Source organism: Trichoplusia ni, chromosome 7, assembly GCF_003590095.1.
Source record: "Trichoplusia ni isolate ovarian cell line Hi5 chromosome 7, tn1, whole genome shotgun sequence".
Lineage (NCBI taxonomy): Eukaryota > Metazoa > Arthropoda > Insecta > Lepidoptera > Noctuidae > Trichoplusia > Trichoplusia ni.
This window is the reverse complement of record NC_039484.1, coordinates 11,174,634-11,201,202: the sequence shown is the minus strand read 5'-3', so window position 1 is coordinate 11,201,202 and position 26,569 is coordinate 11,174,634. Positions and strand designations below refer to the sequence as shown.

At 33.4% G+C, this 26,569-nt stretch overlaps 1 protein-coding gene across 1 annotated transcript; it reads right to left on the bottom strand.

Annotated features, from left to right (window-relative positions):
- Nucleotides 1-26,318, bottom strand: LOC113496080 (connectin-like). The gene is made up of 3 exons (XM_026875179.1): nucleotides 26,193-26,318; nucleotides 1,541-2,603; nucleotides 1-1,181 (listed from the first exon to the last, which is right to left on the bottom strand). The coding sequence occupies exons 2-3, from the start codon at nucleotides 2,601-2,603 to the stop codon at nucleotides 661-663; spliced, it is 1,584 nt and encodes a 527-aa protein (XP_026730980.1). The 5' UTR covers nucleotides 26,193-26,318; the 3' UTR covers nucleotides 1-660.
- Between the last annotated feature and the right edge of the window lie 251 nt (nucleotides 26,319-26,569).

Genomic DNA, 26,569 nt, shown 5'->3' with positions numbered 1-26,569 from the left:
GAAAGAGAAACTATTCTAGAACATACAAGAACCGAAACAAAGTTCAAGAAAAAAAATCACAAACATGCTAATATGTTTGGTTTGAAATTACAAAGGCGTAGTTAGTTATAACAGGTTGCTTTATATCCTAACGAAAACAAACACCGCTGTTTGTTTGTTACTCTTATTATGTTATCTTTCTGAACCAAAGTTAAAAGAGCAAGCGTGCTTCTCGTGATATTTTTCAGGTGTTATTTTTTGTTGTAATGTTGAACTTAAAAAATTCGCTTGGATAGCAAACATGTCAGTTCCTAAAATCTGTGACCCTTTTTCAACAAACTCTCTATTTGGAATGTTTAGTATTACATTATAATTTTCAATGTGAGTTTTGATTAAAGTAGCCCATTATGACAAATTCCTTTACAGAAAAAGACAAAAATCTCAAGTTACAATTTACAAAAGTTGTTTAAACAACATCACCCTCATATTTATAATATACATTCCCTTTCATTCAATTACCTTAAAAGTCTTCACAGATTACTTTTTTATTCCACACATCCGTAAATCTTCCACGTTTCAAACAATACTTAGCAAAGTGTTAGTCATTATACCCGTGCGCAGCCATCAATCGCCGGCTTAATAGTCTGTATCTCACTTACTTTAACTAGATACTTCAGTTACTTATATAAAGAAAAATCTAAAACAAACACTCCATAAAACTGCAACAGTGAAACTTGACCTTAAGTTCATATAAGCGCGATTAGCTTCCTGCAATCTAGAAGTTTTCATTTCATTCTGTATTGGTGTTACAGGATCTGCTAAATATGATGGGAGCTCTGTTGTTTTTATAACGTCCCTCGGGCATGGGAGATTCTCAGGAGGGATTTTCAAAACAGTCCTCTTTATACCCTTTTTGGATATTTCATTATCGTCTTTAGATAGGTCGCCTGGTAATGTCTTTTTCTCCGTCACATTCATTTTGTCGTCCAGCGTCTCGATGGTTAGGCCGGCGTGAAGTATGTCTTGATTATAATCCAGTTTGTTATCCATAGCGTCTGGCATTTTATTATAAGCTGAACTCACGATTGGCGGATCCATCATGCACCTCACACCGTCAAGGGATTCTATTGTATTCTGACTTTTCGTCTCATTTCTTAACGAATGCATCCACTTCAGTCTGCAGTCACAAATTAAGCTGTTCTCTGTAAAAATAAACAATTAATTTACGTTAGCTCTCATAAAGTTAAACTTCAATTAAAACGATGGGAACATACTGGACATTAAAACAAACTTTCACGAAACTGCCTAGAGTCAGCAACTTTAAACTAATTTACAATTAATTTTGGAATAAAACGGATTATACAACATTTTCCACTTCTATCTGGCCTCATTCCATCTCAACTAAGAACACCCCTAGGCATCATAAAAGACCAAACTTTCCAAGTGTGTTAAAGTTAATAATAACGTCTCAGTTTCTACACGTTTAATATTCATCGAGTGTTTTAAGTTCATGAAACTCGACATGAGGAAGTATTATATATTACCTTCAATACATTATTACCTTCGAGTAGTAGATTACTGTTTTGCGGTTTCAAGTTGTCCAATATAGGCTTTATATTGTCGAAAGTTAATGTGTGTAGTTCATTGGAGCGCAAGTCCAAAGAGCTGAGTCCCCTCACTCCCTCGAAGAGTCCCGACGGGAGAGAAGCGAGTTTATTGTCATCAAGGGACAACTTTCTCAGTTGAGACAGACCGTCGAATGCCCTCTCCGATATATACCGCAAATCATTCTTCCCCAACAGTAATTCCTGTAGATTCCACAGCTCGGCAAACGTGAATTCCGTTAAATTTTGTATTCGATTCTTTCTCAAATCCAATTTCTTCAGATTCGCCAATCCATCGAATGTCCTACGGTTCAAATAGTATATGTTGTTCTTATTCAAATCCAATTCCAGCAAATTGAACGTGTGCTGAAATGTACCGTTTCTGATCGTCGATATATTATTCTTTGTGAACACCAGCTTCTGCAGTTTCGGCAAATCGTAAAAAGCTTCAGCATCGATGTCTATGATCATATTTTCTTCTAAATTTAGCGTCGTTATATTAGGTAAGTGAGCGAACGCGTACTGCTGTAAATTTTCGATTTGGTTTTGGGATAAACTCGCTTCCTTGAGGTTGGTTAAGTTGGCTAACGAGTAAGGTGTGACGTCGACTATGTTGCCGTACTTTATACTAATTGACCTCAAGCGCTGTAAATAGAATAATGCCTTTTTAGGTATATACTCCAAAGCGCCATCGACTCGGACGCTAAAAGACAAAGTTTGCAAAGTTGGTTGTGAGGCAAAACTCTGCCAGATGAGGTCGTCCCGCGGTATTCCGCCGTTGAACACCCAACATTCCGCCTTGGTCGCATTCCTCAGTTCCCTAGTATTTTCGCAGTAGCAGTGTACTTTTGAATCTCGGTCTGTGATGTCACAAATATTCTTTTGGAAGCCTCCGCTCTTCTCTTTGGTGCGCCTCTTGTTGTTGTTGTCCCTCGCGTATACGTTTATTGACATTTCATTAACGAGAGCGAAAGTGATCAATATGTAGATTACGCCGGCAATTCGTCTCTCCATTGTCATCTGTAACAAGCGAGAGTGATTACGTTAGGACAGCGTGTTTGTTTAAACTAAGTTTAATCAGTGGGTGTTTTAATATTTATGAATGAATAATTTGATTTTATTTTAATGTCGTAATCATTATTTGAGAATCTGTTTGCTGAATTGATTATTAACTGTTAAAAACGACCAAAATAAAAAAGTGAAATATTCTAGGTATTATTTCTCAGACCATTTCTTTCCTTTGTACATTTATTACAGTCTAATTAGGTGTCCTCTAAAGGTTGTCAAGATAAAATTAATTCTTATTTAATTTCAAAGCGTCGCGCGAGGAGAAAACGTTGCAGTGTACAACACTAACCGAGTTAAGGCCAAACCACAACACTACAGCCGCTTTAATTAATTTCACATGCTGTTAACCACATCCGTGAATTAAACCTATTTGTTACTTTATATTAACAATCATTATAATTATAGGTGATGTTTTTGGAGCTGGTAGATAATGAAGACATAGCTACTGGTAGAATTTTTCTGTGCTTAAAAAGGTAAACATGTGGATGTTTATTTTCGAGATTACGTAACGTTGCCATTTCATTGTTTAAATATTAGTTTAATTTTTATATTTATTTAATGATATTCCCGATCTGATCTGAAATGCCACAAGATTTTAAAGTCAAGCTCTGTGTTGACAAGAAGATGACAATATTTCAACGTAATTTTTAGACATTTTTTGTAATGCTAATGTATTAAGAAATTTACTCATTGTGTCGCCGGTGTTTCACAAACATTAAAATCACACGCACAATGAAACTACTGTCTCATACTTGCATCGAACTTGCTACAAGTTGTGCCCAGTAGTTTAGCGTTTATTTTCTGTATTGAATAATCTACAAGTTCTTCAAAATATAATTGGTAACTGAATGTCATGAAAAACCAGTTTTGACTGGCTAAGAGCAATTGTAACAGATCTCCTAAAGAACTGGTGAAAAAACAACGACACTGATTTAAAATTCCCCAAAAAATAAACAAAAAGAGTATTAAAATCATTTGTCAGTTTGCAACGATCTTAATCCCGGCTTTGAACGAGTTTAAATTCGTATTATGCTTGGATTTACTTTCTTTTGTCATTTTCATGGCTTGATAATTAAGTAATGGACGTATTATGTATACAAAGATATAAATAAACATCGGTTGCAAATCTTCGGTTGTGTGAAATGTAATTAAATACACCTTTGGATTTTTGAGTTTTTATTTTTATGAGCTGTTGCTTGCAGCTTCTCTAGCCTCGGTGCTAGCTACGATAATATTACCCTCCTTATCACAGTCGGTTCACTGTAAATTGTTTTTATTTGGATAAATAACCCCCCAAATCAAATTTCATCGAATAGTCCAGCCGTTTTAGTGTGAAGAAGTAACAAAATACAAATGCACTCACAATCTTCAGTATTTAAAATAAGTGCTATTCCACCACATATTATTAAAATCAATGGACGTTAATTGTATTATTACGTAAAAGTTGACATTTGGATTATTTTATCGACATGGGTATATTTCCATATGATTATTTGCCGGTTCTTCCCTTGCATACGACACAACAAAAGAGCCTGACACCAAAACTATCTGTATTCTATTTGTTTTTTGAAATAAAGTTTCAATCGTGAAAAATGTTACAACATAGAAATATTATAGAAACTAGTAGACAGTCAAAGTAGTCATCTCAGTCTTCATAAATTTGGTTTGTGAAACAAATTGCATTTAAGACAATAAAATGAGAATACTTCTTCCCGTATTCCGCCTTGTCTTGTAGATCGCGTGCCAGATAGCGCGTTTACCGTACGCCCAATTTAATTACGTAACATCTTATAGCAAGTATATCTTAATTTTAACTATAACGTTTTGCGCGTTATTATCTCCGCATACATTATACGTTTCTCCAAGCAATCTCAAACTCATGACATTTATGAAAAACAAATGTTATTGCCATCAATTTTCAGTTCATCAAAACACAACTGCTATTTTAACTTTATAGAACTTAGATACTAAAACGAATCTTACATGAAAAATACGTATTTATTTCAAAGTCAATATGACAACTACCTCAGCAACATACGAAACACATTTTTAATCACCAAGTATCGCCATCCTCAAACTATCTCATTAAATTGAACTCCAATCAAGACTTTCTCGTCTCCGAAACGAAACCGAAGCATCCAAATACAAGTGCACAGTAATCTCTTTGAGAGCTTACAAGCGCTTTCAAAATGTAATTTAATTCATGAAACGTACATAATCCGAATGAGATCCAAATTATTAATGGGCGATAGTGCTGAGTGACGTCACGATCCGAATGGATTTGAAACAGTTCATAGGATTTGGTTTGCATGATTTGATTGGTGTAAATGTTGTTATATTAATTTAGTGCACACAAAACTATTTGCTGATCGAACTTTTAATTAAAATTGTACTCTATAAGCTTTAACATAGAACTCATTTTAAGAATTCATTTGTTCTACAATAAATATGTTACATAAATGGACATCAATGTTTACTTTGATCAACATATATCAGTACACCAATACTATACGTACGTTAATAATATAAGAAAAAAAAACATAATTACTTCAACATCAGAAAAGCCTGCCAAACGCTCATCAGAAAGAAAAAACTTTCGCAATCATTACATCGTTTTTCTATTACCGAAAATTCGAGAAGACACTTCATAATCCATTATTGGGGACCGATATAATTCTAATAACTTGTAAATTTACAGCGCTTTCGTTCGCAGAATCCAAATGATTGGGAAAGGGTGTAAATGTGAATATAGGATTTAAAGATATCTTTAGTAACTGTTATGGAAGATGGTTTGCGTATTTGCGGCACGTAGGACAATGCTAAGGGTACTTGGTGATGGGACTACGATATTGTTTGCACGATATTCATGTGTTTCTGTTCCATTTTTGCTTGTGTAATGATGCGTGATAAAAGAGGTGAATTTGCGTTATTATCATTTGTTTTTGCTGGAGGGTTTAAGTTAATGTACGTTACCTCAGCATACTGGCATTAAATTAATGTCGTTAGTCAGAAATGTTTCGTGGGTAGTTTTTTTTTAGTATGTTTAAAAACCTCTTCTTTGTGAGCCTCTCTGCCTGCATCCGGTTTTGGAAATGTGGATTATCGTACTAAAAGGAAGTCAATTTTGACAACTTTATTACGTAAGTATTTATTTTTTGCAAGCCCACAGTGGCTCACTGCTGGACATACTCTTTCCCCAAATCTGCTTACAATACTTTTACCGTGCCTTTTCGAAACAGGGTACATTAAAAAAACAATCTTTCTGTATGCCACTACTTTTCGCTACGAACACGACCAATATCGAAACATTTCAACCCTAAAATACCTAATGCACCAAACTTCCATAACGACCCCAATGGGACCGATTGTTTTCTTTCACCTTAAATGCATTGACAATCAATTCGGACGCCATTAAACCCGTTAAGGAACAATAATATTTCCCCTTTTATCTACTTGAATCTTGTATCGTGTATTTCCGTCACGTAGCTAGGGGTGTTACATCGATAAATCATTGTGGTTTGATTATACTTTGATAGGGATTCGTTCAATTATGTAAGAGTAATAGGAGTTTATTGATTAAAGATCTGTTAATGTTTTGATTTGTGGGTTCGGTTGGAAGAAGTGTACGCGGACTTTATTAGGTGATGTCGAGATATATACATAGATTCTAAGTAAAGTTGGTAAAACTATGTTTTCTTAAAGGTTCGTTTTGGTGAAAGCTTAATCAAAAAATCGAAATAAATTAAAAATTACAGAGTTAAAATTTAATATGTCAAAGATGATGAAACGTGTATGGAAGTGGCGGCTAACAATAATGCTAGTCAGTGTGTACTGAAAAAATACAGTATTTTTTAGAATACTATTTAATTTACTTACTAGATTTTTCTAAAGTCATAACATAAATATATTGTCACGAGTATTGAATAACATGTAATAGCAAATATGGCGCAGTTGCTAAAAAGAACCAGTACAGGTGAAAGTGCGCACTGTTGCAACTACAAACGATGAATTAAGTGCAAAAAAATGAAGCAATATTGCAAATTCAATTACAAATTCTTTAGAATGGAACAACAACGCGGCAACGTAAATACAACAGAATTTATAACCAAATGGTAGCTAAAAGTGATTCAACCGAGATAAAACAGCGAATGGAATCTCAAAACTCTAGTAATTGTCTCAACATAAAGTAATAACGTTAAAAGCTGAATATTTCTCGTTGGACACGTCAGTTATGCAAAGAGAATACAGATAAGCGAGCTTTATGAAACATGCGTTTCAAAATTTGAATTTCAAAGCGGACGTCAACGTTCGTTGTACCAACGGAAGTTCAAGTGAACTCTTTCTTTTATCATGGATGGTTTCACATAGAAGTGAAGCATTCAATTGTTTGGTGCTCAACCAATTAAATTGGATTGGTTTTCGTTTTACAATTTAATTGGTTTGTTAAGTTGGTGATTGCTTTTGTACTTGTAGTTTATTGTTGCTTCAACTTAATGCTATTATTAAATAGAGGTTATTTAAGGTTAAAGAGTCGAAAGAGGATTTTATAGCATTCTAACAGTTACTGTTTTTTGTATGGAGCACTTGTGTTTTAGTGAATTATAAAATTCATAACCGTCTTTCCAAAGTATTATTTAGGCGATTGTAGTCTCAAATTATACAAAAACTGACCTTTATGACTAAGACTATTTCTGGTTACGTTTAAACGGCCCGAGGTCTATTTATTTTAGGCCATTCAAATAAAACACCCTATATTCGTTAGTCATGAATAAGCCAAAGCACGCTAATGAACTGTAGATTCTATGAGATACAAATTATGTCTAACAATACAAACTTAAAGCAATTGAAACATAATACAACAGCTCTATATTCAAGACTTAATAGTCTCTGAGATACCATTAAATCTTGAAACTACATCCCGACTCAATCCAAGTAAATTATTGTTAACACCTCCGGACATAAGACTAATTATTCCGGTCATAGTGTTGACGTAATTTGATTTTGTATCCAATTGGAGCCGTGGTTGGTTGCCTCCTTGATAAAGGTTGCAGTCTTAACTCCAAGACTCGGTGTTTTAGTAACAAGCCATTTAAAATCCATGCTGTTTTCCCAGACACGTGATTTTCAGCACGAAAATTAGCTCAGCTCATTATAACTTGAATGAATTTTCGATTTGTTCTACTTCTCTTTTAAAACTAAGTGAAGCTGGATGCAGAGGAATCTTCATCAAGGAACTTTCTTGGAGTTTAGTTGAACAGTGTGTCACTGGCACCTGATATGGGATAACTGGGCTACCCTAGACTAGACTACTATACTCTACTTAGGGCCGATTTTTCAATCGCCAGATAACTTTTATTCGACGAATATGTTTGACGTTTTGACAGCTTTTGCATAGAAAATATGTCAAACGGACATATTTATTCCTCAAATAAAAGTTATCTGACGATTGAAAAATCGGGCCTTAGTAAAGTATAGGTAAACTTATGTGGCTGTAACTAGTTTTGGCAAAATATAATTAAGACGATACTTTTAAGATTAAAAGTACATAAATATTGAACGATAGAAATGCAAGAATAAATATTTAAATGTTCTTCTTGTACCATTAATAGTCTACCTGCCTAATTTGGCAGCTCATACCCTATTGACATTAAATGGTCTGCCAAGTTTAAAAAAACTAAGCCCTGTTTTTGCTACCTTGCCAAAATAAGGCTTTGCAATAGACGTATCTAAAGTTAATGCTTATATTTTTGGATACCGTTTAAGTTTAAATTAGATTTTGGAATTTAAAAGAACAGTTTTAACTTTGATGACTACAATATACAATATGTATGTTTAAAATGTATGTAGAAGAAGGCCTTCGTTAATCTAATAAGTAAATTGTCGAGTGACAGTAAGTTCACAGCATCTTTATATCTTTCCATTTTCAATACTATCATTTGGTATTAAAAGACAAAAATTGATCATGATTAACCTAACTATTCTTGACTTAACTTGACCTTGGATAATAGAGCCCAAAACAGTAATATTTTTCAATTCAGCTATTTCTGACTATGCCTATGAAGTTCGTTTATAAGACAACCAGGCAAATTAATTTGTTTAACTTGTTTATGTAGATGTCGCATGTGTTATTGAGTTTTATAATCATGATAATTTTTTTATCTCTTATATTATTTATTTTACGAATTATGAGGTGGAAAAATACAAAACATACATATTTTGATTTTTACGCATTGAATTCCCTGTCTCATTCTTGATTAAACAATGTTTAAAGTTAGGTCAAATGAAATCTCCTTTGTACCTCGTTTTGAAATGATGTCATAACATTTTTTAATACATGTTCATCCCAAAACCCAGTTCTATTAAAAAGTTTTTTTGAGATATGAAGCACCCTATTCGGAATACATTATACCTTTTTTCCGAGTTTCTAATTTCACAAAAATTGTGTCCCAAATATGAAGACTTTTTAAATATAGAATAACGGCCAGGATTTAGGTTAGGAAAATAAATATTATTCGTCCATAACGCCAGCACGCTACGGCTTAAAGCAATCCAGATTTAAATTTGAATGCTCAAAAGAATATATCTGGTCGTCTCAAGAGATTTACAGTAATAAATCTCTTCTATCAAGTGGGACCACGGCGTTTGTTTTTTATCAAGATCATTCTAAAGGGGAGGTGCGGGTAAAACAGCTTTTGTTCCTACTCGCCTCTTGTGCATTTAGGGTATACCGATTACACGTTGATTCTGTAACTTTTATGGGTTGAATGGGGAAAAATGGACCACTTGTGGCTTTGTTTTGTAAATTAATAGGTGTAGGTTATCGGTGAAGGTTCTGAAATTTTGGTGCTCGGCGTTATATTTATGTGACGGGTTTCCAAAGTTTGTATGGAGAGATTTTGTTGTGATGATAACAAGACTGATGAAGTTGTTTCTGCAAGACTATGAAGACACCAGATGTTGTCTGTTGGAGACTAGATGGCGTTATGTGAAAGTGGTTCATCAAAAATATATGTGAATAAAGATGACTATGTTCTTAACAAAACATAACTTATTTTAATAAATATTGCAAATATTTAAAGACATGTTAAGATAAGATAAAACAGTCAACAAAAACCTTAGTCATTCCATAACCAATACTCTCACCTAATAAATATTGACATTCAATTTAATATCAACCACGACAACCAGAAATAGTTTTGTTTAAATTAAATTCTCAAATAAGAATGGCTATAAATAAACTCATCAACTCCTCAAGTGTTTGTTATTGTAAGAGTTATCAAAGTGAAACAGGCGAACGAAACCAGCTCGGGTAGGATCCTGCAGAATTTCCGCGTTAGATTAGAAATCTGTACTTAATCCTGTTCGTTGGTTTTGCGTATCATAATATTATTGAAAATAGAAAATAGGATTCAAGGATGGTGTCACTGAAATACTGGAATTATATGATACTTAGGTTTCAGTGAGAAATGTAGGTTTTTATTGAGCAGTATTTATAGCTAAATTTTTATCATCCAGGACACAATGAATGCAATAAAATAAAGATTTTCAATCTGTCTTGTTACGTAGCTACTCTTGAGTAGACCTCGTTCCCTTGGTATCTAGACAAGTATAAGACATGGATGTTACATTGAGGATAGAATTTTCAATCTTAAAAGTAACTGGATTGTTGTTCCAAAACAGAACAATAACTAATTAATCCATAAAATAAATGACGCTATACCTCACCGAGCCAATAAAACTCCGATCCAATTTATCCCTCTTCCTATATCACAAGGCGACCCCGAAAGAAGGCTGGCCCCTTAATTATACGTTTAATTCGTAAAGGTTGTCGTCAATCTGATCAGGTGACCCAAGATAGCTGTTGTCAAAGGAGGCTCTTAACTGTACCCTAATCACATTCATGATATTAGGGGAACTTTTAGCAATAATGGATATATTACAGCTTTTATAAGAGAGTGTTATGTGAATGTAGTCGGTATGTACAATTGATGGAGAAAAGCAGGTATGCCGGAAAAGTGGCATACCTGCATATAAATTTCATCTTATGAAGAAAGTCCATCATATTATTTTGGCGTAACTCATGCTCGTTTATACAAAAGGCCCAAATTATCTGAATTATGATAATATATACATAATAGCTTAGAAATACATCAGAAAAATAACATTAACTTGACATTTGGTGGCCTTGGCCTTGATAAATTTCTTTTTTTTTTTTGAGGAAAATTGAGCGCTTTCCTCATCGAACACTTTGTTAATCCCTCAGTTGTCGTGATGGTGTTTTTTTTTTTCCAAGCAGTACCTATTATGAACTCCAGAATATTTATGTTCATAGTTCATAGCAAAAGCTCGACGTCAAACAATTTTCCCAATAAATTGCAATCCATATGATCTCCCAAACAATAATTACGAATCCTACCTATAACCAATCATAAAAATATCGGGTTCTGACAACATAACACCTTAATATCAATTGTCCGAAATAAATAATCTATTCTCATTTATTTGGCTGTCAATAAGGATTATTATATGATAACATAATGACATCTGAAGTAATGATTGATTAACTGGAACTCATATAATAATACGGGTTTCAGATAATATTTCTTTGTGTGGTGCGTAGTATTTGTTTCGGGATTATCTGCTTCCATATAGATCCTTTTGTTGGTAATATTTGGACTGTTAATGTGATCATATGAGCATGAAAGTAGAAATCAAAACAAGTCTATGCTATGCTATAAATCTTCAAGCTCATTGTCGAATTGTTGATACTTGTGTTGCTTGACGTGACTAAGCCAGGCCAAAAATCTTATCTTTTAGAAGTTTTGTTCTTTGTTGCTCCTCGGCAACACAAAGTCTTGAAGTATTAGGTAGTAAACACTCCTCCATTGTGACTTTAGTTGGTCAGGATATCTCGGAAGGTTTAGTACAAAGCTCAACCCTGATAAAGGTAACCCTACAGGTGTCTAAACAAACCATTAAATTTTGCTGCACAGGCAAAGGAAAGCCTATACAATTTTCTTATATTGAACTTCAGGTAACACGTAAAAAATGACGAGCAATACCTACGAAAGAGTAAAATTATTTTTGGTTATTTCAAATGACACTTTCCCTTTCAAAACGCCTTACTCAATATCATCATCCTTAATGCTTTCTCTTTACAGAGGAACTCCAAAATTGAACCCCGAACCTCTTCAGAAGAATGAGAAATTATACTAACCGTGTAATTACATAATAGGTTCGGTTCCAAAAACTTATTTGGCGGAGCACCAGCGCTTGAATGGCAACCACCTCGTTAAATCTCGCCATTCATTATTATATGAGTTGTTGAACTCGTTCCATTTGCGGCTTAAAGTGTCAAATATATGGTTATTTTATGTTCAACTAGGATAGATAAAAGTTGAGGTATAATTTGGAAATTCGTTTCAGGTTAGTGCAATCAAGGGTTTTAAAATCGTTCTAGTCTTATTATTCTCGTCTGGTTTTAGGCGTATATTAATTCAATCCTCTGCCTTTATCTTACTGAAAAGCAACGATTTATCTGACTAGTCATACCTACTATGGTTGCTTACAAAATGAATCGAAAGTTTGACTTTTACACTTTGAAAACTTGTAAAACATTTTGTTCTTCATAGTTTAAATCAAGCACTATTTCACGGGACCACTGTTAATTCCATACATTGGAGTCATCTATTGTATTCAACTCCACCAGTGAATCGGATCTCGCATACAATTTAAATAGAGCAGATAGCAACAAAATAGTTCCGATTCATACACTGGAAATTAATTAGTCCGAATTATTAGCTCTATGCAATAATTCTAACCATGAACGAATACTGACAGAAATGCATAGTGAAATCCCTAACTGAATCCCCGAATATCGTGGTCGGTTTGGTCGTAATCAATGTTTAATTACATGTCTGTAATCCTACATTTGACTAGGTGCGTGAATTGGATTTTGAATTAAATGTTTCGCTTTTAATAATTGGATTAGAATTGGTTATTTGAATTTGGCGGCTGGATTTGATTTAATCGTGACGGAATGTTGTTCATTGTGTTTAATGGTTGATGTCATTTGTTTTGTTGTCATCAAGCGTTTGATATTGTATTTTAGCTATTTGCTTTTATTTAACACTTCCAAAGTAGGTTTTCACGTGTATCTGAATTGTGTTTAGTTTTTAAATTTGGTTTTATTTTAAACTATAACACTTAATTTGTTGAATAGAAATCACATTTTCAGACAGCCTTCTGATATTTTCCATTCCCTTTTCTACCAAAGAAGAGCATATATTGAATCGAAACTTGACTCCTACCAGAATTTTTAATAGCTACATCCTTTATATAAGCACCTTCAAAACGTTTTCTCGTGAACCCTCCATTCACTGTTTACACAATTGATTCTGCAGCGTCATCGCATTTTCTAACTATAACTGGTGTTTGGCATCCAACGTGATCGGTGTTGCCAATATCATGTGCGGCGGTCGCAGCTCTGTCACGTGTACGAAATATCAAGCTTCGATGGGGCGATATAAATTTATTAGGGATTACGAGGTGTTTTGATGGAATAATAGCTTCAGTTTTATTGATAACGACGTATATAGTCGTGGATGTGAAGCTGATGTATTGAATAAACGCATACGTATAAAATCGACGTGGCTATGATTTTGAATGCGTAAAAATTGCACCAAAAGTTTTTTAGATGTCCGTATTGTTAGAGTAAAAAGCATTGAGTGTTGAATGTTGATATAAGTTTGGCTATGAGGTAAAGTTTAATTGGATAAGATTTGATTTCGTTTAAGAGAATAAGGTCATTTTGAAACACGCTATTTAAGAAAACAAAACAAGAAAGAAAAACCGTATAACTTCTAACAAAACCGAAAATATCTAAGTAGATTAAAAATGTTTAATTCATTAGCTATTCTTGGTAAAATAATATAATATTTTGGTGCAAAAAAGGCAACCGGCATAAAAACCGGTTTCAAAGATTTAGAAAGGCCTATACAACGGCCGAATGAGGCACTTGTACTCATAAAAATAAAACGTCTTATATTGACGGAGCCTTCCAGACAGTCTAAACAAAACATCGTCCAAGACAAACTCGCCATAAAAGTAAGAAAGAAAGAAAGAAATACTTTATCTTGCTTCGTTTTACAGCATATAAATCATAGCTGGATTATACCACTAAAAACCTTTTTGGCAACGCATGTTCTGGGCGCTGCCAAAGGGGACAGTTGGGCTGTGTGATCATACTTGGATGTCCATCAAAAAGTTATCACGGAGTCAGTACTTGAGAAGCAGTTTTTACTGCATCAACTTGTTGGTAGTTTGAATATACAGATGTATAGAAGATTAGCGAGCTTTTTTTAATCCGCCTGTCTGGTACATTTGTCTTTCCAGATCATTTTCTTTTGTGAGACATATTTTGTTTCTTTTTTCAAATCCAATTTCGGCTTATTCACAAAAACCTAGATTTTAAAAGATGACAGCAAATTGCCTTTTTATTTCTCTTTGAAAAATCGTTTTGCACTTAAAACAATATCATAATGCCAAGCTGTGTATATCCATTATAGCTCAGTGATCATTTTCGTTATCCCTTATTGCGCTCTACGTACTCTCTAAATAAAATAATCGAATAACCTACCCATTGCCTCTTTCCACTCGAAAACTCAGAAAAAATATTTCTCAAAATTTTTTGGGACACGCATCGTCAAATATTTTCGGAAATCGAATAAATAAATCGTGCTTACAAAACTGCATGATCAGATATCACATCTCACGTTCAGGGGTTCCGGGTAACCCGTATTTATGTCCGATAAATCATGTAGAAAAGAAATTCAATCAGGCTGCCGATGTGTGGATTGAAGGCTTTCCTTTAATATATCTTATACTTTTATATTAATGCGTTTTCTTTTTGGTATGTTTATTTTTTATTTCTAGTTGTACTCATTTTTAAAACCAAATCCCGCACTATGGAATTAAATTCCATTTCGGTTCAATTCCATAAACATTCAAGTAAAATGATCACATAAGTGGCTGTGGGGGAACACACAAACGCGGATATCAAACCCGTTACACGTCGCGTGCAGTGGGGTTAGGTGTGGTGACCTCAAGCATTAGGATATCCGTTCAGTCATTAAAGGTATTAAAATGTTTCAAAACACCAGACCTTAAGGTAATAAACATGGTTCAAACCTACAAACCGCCCACAATATCAAAACACCAAATTATTTGATACGAAACTATCTCCACTATTTACCCGACAACCCATAAAATATTCTCAATACATCAACAAAATCTATTCAAAAATTACTGAAGCGCCTGTTTCAGTAGAGTCAGGTAGAGCCCAAAGTGGCCGGTATATACAAGGGATATTAAATAACCTTTTACGATCCTCACCTCGGGATCCTAATAGAATTTCTGTTACGCACAATGTATCGGGCGGCATCGCGTTCGTTTTACCGGGGTGGGCAGAATTTCATGGCTTGACTCTGAACGGATTTTCCGATGTGAAACTCAAAGCTTAAATGAGAATCAGGCTGTCGATGATGGGCGTAATTTATGTTCTTTGTATTTCATCATCTGTGTCTACTTGGCAATGACCCATCGATAAATATCATCAACATTGTCACCGATGTTTTGTTCTTAGTAAAGTAATCATAAATCAGAAATCGTCTTAAGAAATTGATATCTTTTCATTTTCCAAGACACGTGATTTCTGTAATTGATTATCCTCATTGAAACACCGCAGTTGTATTGAAATCGAAAATCGAAGTCACGTGACTTGACAAGAATTAGTTTTAAACCAAGATTGACAGGTAAATGTTTCAGTGATATTTGATCGTCGTTACCCCTCTTGTCATTTTTAAAAACAATTTTATCATCATTATCGCTTCTAACAGCACCCTACAATCTAAAACTAAACTCGAAAGTAGTTAGCTTGCCGAGATTGACCAGCGGGAAATTTAGTTTCGGTTAATATAAACTTCACCGTCAATAATAGGGAAAATGCATTATTTTGCGGTTCGCCTACACCGGTGCTTTATACGCAGATAATGGCTTTATAGCTCGAGGCTACTGTCATTGCCTACGTAACTATATTGTGTGACATATCTCTGTACTGTACTGGCCAATATATCCGAATAATCTTGTTTTAATTGTGATAGTATTCGTTCTGTTTGTTTAACATGCTCATGGAACTAGTAAAGGTAGATAGGATACAGTTAAAGAACAATATAGTTAAATTTTGGGTAACCTCAAAATTCTATTGCTTAGAATAATAAGCTTCAGTTGCTTTTTCTTCTGAAGGTATATCATCATTCATCTTATTCAATAAACTAAAGCAGATAGTGGAAAATGCCCAAGAAAATTAATTGCATCTGTAGATGGTGCTGATGGAGTATCATAAGGATACTGCCGAATAGGTTACAAACTGCTTACCTATTTTGGTTACCTTGGTGGTAGTAACTTAAAATACTAATAAATCACATTGAAAATGGGCTAATATTGTCATCCAGGTAACTTTATATAAATATAATATGACTAAATTAATTTCAAGTTAATGAGAATCCAGATCCAACATTCTACAAAAAATCCAGTTTGTGACCTTTCCAATATCACCGAGGTAAACAACGAGGAATAAACTGCCATTTCAATACTTGATAAAAAAAAATACTTATTTTCCTTGGTCCGAATCACAGCCGAAAGCCAGCCGACTTTTATTAACAAAAACATTCTCAATCACGGATATTATGTCCATCGGAACTCACAGTACATTAATTTTCTGTATTTGTATTTATGTTATTCTATTAAAGGACATTGGGAATGGTCAAATCCCTTGCCGAATGGACAAAGAGAATATTGAATCAATATACCATGATTATTATGTTAACCTCAATGGACAAGGCACTAATGACTAGTAATGGACAGTCATATATTAATTAATTATCCAAATTATTTGATACTTTATTGTAATATGATTGACTCATTGCTCCTGGTAGATTCAAGAATAATTTTATTAGCATAATATAAAATGAATTGGCTATCACAGACCCATACCTACATACAAAATCAGAATTTTAAAGATTGATTAGTTTTCACGTGACTGTCTTTTCGAATCCAGGCAAGAACAAAAAACGTTTTTAAAATACAGTAAAGTAACTGATTAAAGACATGAAATTTGAAATCTCTCTTTCTATATGTGGAACTCTGAAATTTTGATCTGACAAAAAATAAACCATATTAAATAATACATTTCAATATAGCTTCTACTTCAACACACAGTAATACTATGCATACAAGTTATAGATACTGATATTAAAAACTAAGGTCCAACTGACCTTATTGTATAATATTTCATGCCCCATACTTCCAATTTTATAGTCAATATAAACATTAGGTCAGGAAAACGCGGTTCAAAATTCTAAGGGACCAAAGTACCCGGGGGAGCCATATCACCAGTTTACGACGCTCTTTAAGTAACGTGAGGAAATAGTTTCGTTTGGACCAGTCAGGTTGTAAGGCCCTCAGTGGTTACTTTAGCATTCTCTCAGTTTTATGTCGACCTGGTACTTCTGAATAGTTTTCGTTTCTGAATAACTTTGATGAAGTTTTTGGTGGGGAAATATAGACGTAATAAAGTTCTTCATTTTGCGTTGCATATTTTAATTAATTCTTGTGTGATTGCACTGATAGCCGATAGGTATAGATGTGTAAAATATAGTATCTATGCCGAACATAACTATTTGCAATGTGTCGCTGTTTCGTTTCCGTATTTGTGCAATCCACGAATGCTTTTTTTATCAGTCTGAGTCTTTGTACGCACAAATGTAACTTAAATATTTGTGAAACTAAGAAAGATTTAATAAAATCCTTATCGCGGATGTCGTTTAAGCTAAAAAAGGAAATCTATTCTATTATTACACATTTATAACATCCAAGTAATTGATGTTTGTGGCTCTATATGAATATTGACTTATGCGATGAAAGTAATCCAATATTGTTTAATTAAAAGGTATTTTTTTATAAATATTTAAATTTGTTGTATGCCTTTGTGCCAAACACAATAGCTGTTTTTTTCACTAAAAATGCTTTGTGTCTTTGACTACTTGTCAGCAGCTTCAATCAATCGATGTCACACGGTTTTGACCTACAATATTTGGGCTATGTCAAGTCAAAATTAATTTGTGCACGAGTAGCTATTTTTAGATTTAAAAATAAACGATACGTCTTTTTGTGGGCGAGCCGACCAGAAACCAGTGCGATCTGTCATTTGTAACTTATCATTGAAAGTCCAAGTGAACATGACAAAAAAGTTTCACAATGACCAATGACTTGTGTGTTTTCACTTCATACACAATTTTGAATCATACTATTTTCATTCAAAATGCGAGTTTCCTTGTATCCAAATAATTGTAAACTGCAGTAAACTACATAAATAATTTGTAAGAAGTGACTCTTTTGAAAACCGCCCCTCGCAGTAACGAGTGCTTTTAGTTATAAATGTGTATTGTTTATTATAATTTCAAAAACAGTTTTGCGCCAAGAGGTCCTATTTAATGTAAGCCTCTCCCAGTAATGATCGATGTGAAACGACTCCAGAAGCTAGACGAAAAGCGCCAAGCCCAAAAAGAAAGGCCTAAGCCGTCGTACACCTATACTCTCAATTCTGCGGGTCAACTTTACTGCAGCGCTTGCGACCGGGTGCTTAGATCCAAACTCGGTCTAGCCAGTCACATCAGGGCTCACGCTAGGAAGTGAATTGCCAAGGGTCGTCGTTATCGAAAACGAAAAGGAGGACTATATATATATTATAATTTCATCGTTTTACTACCAAGTGCGAAAATAAAAAGTATTAAGATGACAATTAATCATAATTATTCAGACTTTTTAAAGCAATTTAAATCTTAACACCAAAAAAATATAGTTCAAAGAAAACTTCTAAAAAATAATCTCATTAAGGTCTTGATGAAATAAGGTTTTTTTGGGCATCTCATTTAAATTTGTTTTATAACGAACCATTCTGATTATTTATGAAGTTACATTTAATTTGTTTTAACACACAAGCCTAACACGAGAGGCGATTTAATTAAATGAGAATTTACTAAATGCTGGAATGTGATTTTGACGGATTAATTTTGTTTAACAACATACAAAATAGTTTATCGACACGCTGTTTTGTGGAGGTAGATTATAATAAGTGCTTATTGTAAACATATTAAACTTTAAAATAAACAAATTACTATTTTTAATTTGCTGTTTTTTGATGACGTTTTTTCATTTAAATGTTTCTATTCATTGTAGTAAAAACTTAAATGTTTGCGACAGTTAAATAAAAGAAAGATCTCATTATTACACTATTCAAGTTTAACGTAATTTTGTAGAAGAATAAAAAAATACCTACACTTTTTTTGGTCTTTCTGTCAAACATTGCATAAATTTTTGAAAAAAAAACAGGTTAAGTAGAAGTCTGATTCGCAAGTGATCCGTATAAAGGAAGTGAAGATAAGATAATTTTCAAACGGTTGTTTCAGCCCGAGGTTTCTTCACAGAAATAGTTCATGAGAAATAGTCTGCAAATGAAAGGATTAACAGCGAAGCTTCAGTAATAAGATTTCGTTTCGACTCTTTAGATACGAAACCCTAAAAATTCAATTAAAAAAATATATTAATTAGTCCCGTTAAGTAATGTGTTAAAACCCTGTAAAGACGAGGAGATTAAACTTTGATGAGACGATGGCACAACACAGTAATTAATTAAGTTTTAAAAGTAATTAAAGTTTCACTGTCCCTTATTAGTTTTATGGAATATTATTAAGTTTATTATTTACAACAAAGTTGATATAAAAGGGTTCTTCTTTCAGATGTTTGCCCTAGAGCTATTGTGAGAGTATGGTGAAATAAAATTTAGGTATTTATAAAATAAGGTATATTTTGATTGTGGAAAGAGACTGCAGTGGTATTAGGTCTTTATATAAATTTTTCTCTTTTTAAACAATAAATTCAGTAACTTCCATGTGTGCCATTTAATAACATGTGTCTGTCAATAAAACCTTTTTTTTTGTTACCTACTTGGTACAAAGGTGACTTTTTGTTCAGGCCAAGATTGAAGATACCAATCCGCGAGGAAAATCATCTTTCTGGTGGACTGATCAGGACACAGCGGCAGTTTATGGCTCATCAACGAAGATCATGATCAAGAAGGAAAACCGGGAAGAGAGTACGGGCGAGAGTAAGTTTTGCAATGCTCAGCTAAGCGTTGCAAAACTTACTATCAGCACATAAAATGATGAGCACGACTACTCTGTCAGGAATTATACCGAGACAGATCACAAAATAGAAGAATATGGTATCCCATGCCTGGCCAAAGGCGTTCCCCATCTATCCCCAGATTTAGAAATAAGTGAAAGAGGCAAACTACCCCAAACACATAGTCATCTGCTTTGAAAGTCCATAATCGTCTGGTCGGTGCATTATTGAGTCCTACTCGCTAACCCACTTTCCTTTATAACAGTACTTATAAATAACTTTTTAAACACAGTACTACAAGTAAACCTAGCAATTTGCTCACCTTTCATAGCGTGAAGCACAATATTTTCCTGAACACTGCATTTCTTATCAAAGAATATTAACTCTTAAAAGCGCAATTAGGTAAGTGAAAACGTCAAGAACACGAAACTGAAAAAAACGTAAAGGAACGAAAATCTTTGTTAAAAAACTATTGACATGCAACAAACGCTGTTAATTCTCTCCATCGTAATTGCAAAGTGCATTTTATAGAAGTTTTTACATGAAACACTAAGGAATTTGTGTTGGAAATCACTTGTAAATGCTAATTAAATTGTTTTACATTAATTTTGCATAGAAAGGGGATTATTGTTGAAGTGTATCCAACTCAGATCACGGACTTCGTGTTTATTCGTAATTATTGTTATTTTTGCGATAGTTATTTAGCTTTGCTAATTGTAACGTACATAATTTATTGTTTTATGTTCCGATAAAGTCTAATTATCGTATGAAATCTATTTGGTCATAACTTTTTTACAACAGAACAGACTTGACAGACAGATTTTGAAATTCTTACTCAAATTTATATTAATAGAAAACAAATAAACACAAGAATCAGTATGGATGTGTTCTCGGCTTAAAAATAAGAAGTAAATTACAAATACGGCACATAAGTCACATTAGAGAACTCGTTCGAAAACATTGGCAGTAAAAAGCGAACATTATGGGCTTGAATCGACAGTTATTATTATTACGACCGTTTATTTAACATGAAATATTGCGAATGTGTTTTATTAAAATTAATGTATCACTTAAAAGTTGGACAGAAGTGAGTTTTTGATGGAGACAAAGTTTTTTTTTTGCAAGCTAAAGGAATCTTGGACTGTAGTAGATATTTGACAAAACAACCGTGCAATTTGATTTGGAACTAGTTTACCTATATTAGACTGTTTTCTAGTAATATTTATGAACATAAAATTTTCTGAAAATTATTATACGTGTACAAATCTATGTACTTATACTAATATATAAAAGCTGAAGAGTTTGTTTGTTTGTTTGTTTGAACGCGCTAATCTCAGGAACTACTGGTCCAAATTGAAAAATTATTTTTGTGTTGAATAGACCATTCATCGAGGAAGGCTTTAGGCTATAAACCATCACGCTGCGACTAATAGGAGCGAAGATACAATGGAAAATGTGAAAAATACTGGGCGGGTATTAATCATAACTTATATTTTCTACCCACGGGGACGAAGTCGCGGGCAACAGCTAGTATGATATAAAGTTCCATAAGCTTAGGACCATAAATATAGATTAATACACTAGGAAGTAGTGCAGTAAAATGTAGATTAATTTATTGACGAGATTTTAAAAGAGAAAAGTCAATTAATAACAAACAAAAGATGTCCGAGAAATGAAAAGAGTAATCCTTCGATACTGCATCGACAATAAAAAGAATCAGGAATTACAAAACAGCAAGACCCATTGAAACATTAATAAAAACAATGCCTATTTTTCTAACTTGCACTCAATAAAGACGAATATCCCTTGTATTTTTTCTCTCTACAAACCAGCTGCGGTACATTTCCAATGTTTTTATTACGCAAAAATAGCCCGTATGTACGAGCACTAAAATATCCTGGAGATCATTTGTATTCATTGAGTATTGTTTGTTCCACTTTACAAAGCGAATACAATGAAAAGTTTCATCCGATATTAGTTTTCAATTTGCCGACCCATCTCATCTGTGGTGCGATGAATAAGAAACATGGCGGGATTCTCGCCAGTTTTCGAATGATCCAAATGTTTGCTTAATGAATATTTCGATGTACGTTTTATCGTTATTTTCTAAAATCTGTTGCTGGTTTTATTTAACTTTTAGAAGTAAACTGCTTCTTCTTCATTGAAGAAATGCTTACAACTTGGTTTCAGAGACATGTTTTTTACTTTTCCTTTAAAAATATTAAGTCTAACGAGATTAATTGAAATTAACTATGAAAATGAAAACTTGCTTTATTTTAATATACGCTCAACCAATATTTCCCTGCGTTCAGACACATAAGTGCTAAGTCTTAATTTTATTGTAAGGAAATATTAACAACCCAATGTTCTCCAAACATTTTTACTATAATAAATCTAGCTCGGACTCGTGTGTGTGATAAAGAGTCGTAGTGCACCTCTCTGCCTCAACGTCATCATACAGAAACAGTCAGAAACAAGACGCAATTTACAACTTTACACTGTCTTAATGGTACGAGTTATTGTAAGTAAGTATGAACTGACAGTCTATACTGAAAATACTAAATTTTTGGTTCACGTGAGCTCATAAATTAAATAACGTTTTTGAATATACTGGCTATATAGTTGATTGATTACATACAATATAAAAAAGCAAAAAAAAAAAAATATAAGTATAATATTTATATCTGTAATTTGAATCAAATAAATTAAAAAAAATGGTTGTGCCTAAAATAATACTTTCGAAACTAATAATAGTCATAACCAACAAATTTTCACAGTCATTTAAAAAAAGTCTTTGTACCACATCCATTCTCCTTGCAATTACATGCTGAAGACAAGCGAAGATCAAAGCAATAAAGGGAATGTTTGCTTCGCGGAATGATACCCATTGAAACTTACAAAGTTGTTTGTACAGTGACATACATAGACGTAAATCCGCATTCTCTATTCCTTATTCAGGTATCTCGTATGAACTGTCTGAACATGAAAAGGTTATTGCTAGAACATTTTAACTTAAGTTTATGAGAATATTGATATTTAATTTGTACGGATATTGGATGTTTCGCTGTTTTAGGTTTTTGTATGCATCATGAATGGGAAAAGTCTTTGCTTTGATGGATATAAGATTGTAAGAGGTATTAGAGCAAAAAAAGCATATTTGGACTGATGAAATGGAGATGGGCTGTATGTGTGGGTTAGTTAAGTGAAAACTAAGTTTTCAGTGGGTTGGAGAGTTTCTAGACAAGTGTACTGTAAATAATGTTTCGGTTGAAAAATCATGGGGCGGAGAATTTTCAAGCAAATTTGAGAAAAAAAAAACAAAAATTCAACCCCCGTTGTTCACTGCAATTCAAAATAAAATTACCATCAATCGCCTATAAAAAAAGTAATTGGATTTCAATCGTTTAACAGGCGAATGTTTACAAACCACCATTCGAATGCCTGAAACACCAAACAAACCATAAATAAAATTTATGTCAAGCTATCAAATACGAGCGGTACTTACGTACCAATAGTTGGCCCAACCCCTATAAATACACATGAAGATTTGACCGTAATGTCGTTACGTATATCAGCCAACATATAAAATATGAAGCGGTGAATCTAGTTCACTGGGCTGGTATAACTTGTTCTTTGGAGATAGCCTATGTTATACTCAAGCAGATTAATGGAAAATCTGTTTTCATTGCGAACTCGAACTGCCGCATTCATGTGTATCGTCAAATGTTTTTTTTTTTGCTTTGGTTACCGGTTCGTTTCGGTTGAAAGTTTAATTGAACGTTTTCTATTCGAGGCAAATCCATCATCATCGTCATCACCGGATAACGATTTTATTGCAGCTGTCGTTTGGTTTCAAAAAGTTTTTATATAATAGCCTAATGCGTTGATAGATTGCTTGCCGTTCATAACTGGCTAACATAAATCGAAATATAAATATATGCATTTGCAAAATATTCATAACCGTCAGAGGTTTGAAAAGCATTTTGGGAAAGTTCAACTAGAATGCAAGGGGATGATGATTCAAAATTCTTCCTTTTCGTGGAGGAAAAACTAGGGTGAATTAGCCTTCACTTTGTTCCTTAGCAAAACCCAAGTATTGCCCGCGGCTAGGGTCACTGTCGCAATTACCACGTGAAGAAAAAAGGACAGTTCAATTAAGAGTTAGTGGTTTGCATTTCTTTACTTTAGAAGTTTTTAAAGAACCCGCTTGACTTAATCTGCTAATCGTATTTCACTACACCCATGGGGAAGATGGCGTGCCAATTCTGGCCAAGAATGCTCTTGGCTGGCATCGCTTGCTTTAAAACTTGATTATTGCTAGCTACGTTAATTTAAAACTTACTGTTGTTATTTACACAGAAAATAAATTATAACATATTTTGTCACAAAACAGTAAACATATTCCTCTTTGAGGTAACATAGGTAATGGCTTCGAATTTTTGGATACATTTTATAAGTATTAATATGCTCGTTAAATCCTTTGGGATATTTAAGCGTGACGATTAATTCGAAAAACAAATACTGTAATAAATTCATATTTATTTTATTCATCAACATTTAATACGAATCTTGACTAGTCGTAAATAAAACAGTATTTTCTAAAAAGAAAATATTCTCTTTTTGTTTTGTTTGAAAGAGAATTGAAAATGTTTCGCAAATTGTTTTCGTATGTGTTTGCAGATTTCAAGCTCCCTACAAGCACTGTTCGATTGAAATGTCATTTTGTACCGGCACTTGTAGGAATAGTCTTGACTATTCCTATGAGATTTTCTTTATGTTTTGTTAAAATTCTCCGATTCTAAGATTTTCTACTGTATTGAAGATGTTTTATGAATATTATATGGTATTTGAATAAAGCTGAAGTTTATTCAAGTGTAACTATTTTTACAAGGAAAATATTCCGATAAAGGTAAAAATTGGTTGTGATGAACTGTTTTAGGCTAAAGATGATCTAAAATTCAATTTTTAATTACTCAACTCAACAAAGATTAGTTCAGAACAGATGAAAAATATGTACCCTCTCAAGCAGACTGTATTGTAAAAAAATGAATTGCTCCAAGCTCAAAATTATGGGGGTCTATGAACAGTACTTATATTGTGATACAAAAAAATGTTGCCTAAGCATGTCTAGTAGACCAAACACAAGCTGATGGAAGTAAACATATTCCTCAAAACCGCACATCGTCAGGAGTCATAAAAATGTATGTCACGGAGGAAAAAAGTCAACGCGTGCAGTATTGAGCTTGGATGACGTCCAAAATCAGACGGTTTGAACGTTGCTCGCTCAGCCGAAATCAATTTTATATTAGAAACTGCTATTACTGTGGCAGATAATATGATGTACGTGCTAGCTATGGATTTGTTGTATGTGAGTTGGTTTTTGAATAGTTGGGTTGGACAAGTTTCTATGCGTAATAAAACATTCAATGGAAATAGTATTTACTTTCTATTAAAAAGTCATCTTGATTTGAGACGACTCTGAAGTCTTTAATTGAAACTCAAAGTATGATCAACATTGATAGAGTATTAATTCGCCATGAAAAAGATACACAAGTACCGTTCTAGTTATTAATTATGTATTCACCATTACTTATGAATCAGCCCACTTTAAAGTAACAAAAACAAATAAAAGTTCCCCGGATAAACAGTAATACAAAAAACCTATGATTAATCAAATCTTTTTACGACACATTCTATATCTAATAGCTGGAGGGCAAAATCTAATAAAACACGGCCCAATGACAAATACCAGATTGTTTCTAAACTCCGAAACAGGATTACCGAACTTCTTATTATATTTGCATCTACAGCACCCACCGTAACAGCGGCTCTATAAGAATGATTATCCTTATTAAAAACTCCATCTTTCCTCCCTATTGTTGGCTTTTCTTGAAGAAATGAAGATGTCTACTTAGCATTTTTTTGCTATATCGATTATTGTATTATTCTTCGGAGTCATTCTTCAGACAAATGAAGGTCTAAACAATTGGTTCTGGAATTATTTCTGCCTTATTTTATTTTTTTTTGCTTTTTTGTATAGGATTGTTCTGCGAGCGATTTGAATACCATTTATAGATGTTTCCTCAGAACGTTTTAAACTATACATTTTCTAAATTTGTCGGCATTGGTTTTTCTATTAAGATGTATTCGAATTTCATTTAATTTGGATTAATTACGTTATAGTTTTAGGTATTAATTTTATTATTAAGTATGAAAGACTAAAAAGAAAATAGTTAATTATTTTTGACAATGAAGATAATAATTAAATAAATATTTGTGGTACAAAAATTTAGATCATACCTCTTATGAATTCCCCAATGTGATCAATGGCAGCTCCACCTGGAAAGAAAACAAACAGACTTTTAGTGTTTTCAAAACCGTTTTGTACACTTAAGATTGCTTTTTTAACCTATAGATTTCAGCATTTCATAATGTTGCCAATAAAGAAAACACAATCTTATCATGTGTTTTTAACCTCTAGTGAGTTTTACGAAAACAAGAGAACTCTTTCGCATACAATATAATCAGTTAACATAATGACTCATCAGAAAACACTTAAAAACCACGAACCGGAAAAATACAACACCATAAAAGTAAGCCCCCACACATAAACGTCCTCCCACATTTCACCATAAACCTCAAAAGAACTAACAAGGGTTGTTTTTCAAAGAAGAAAA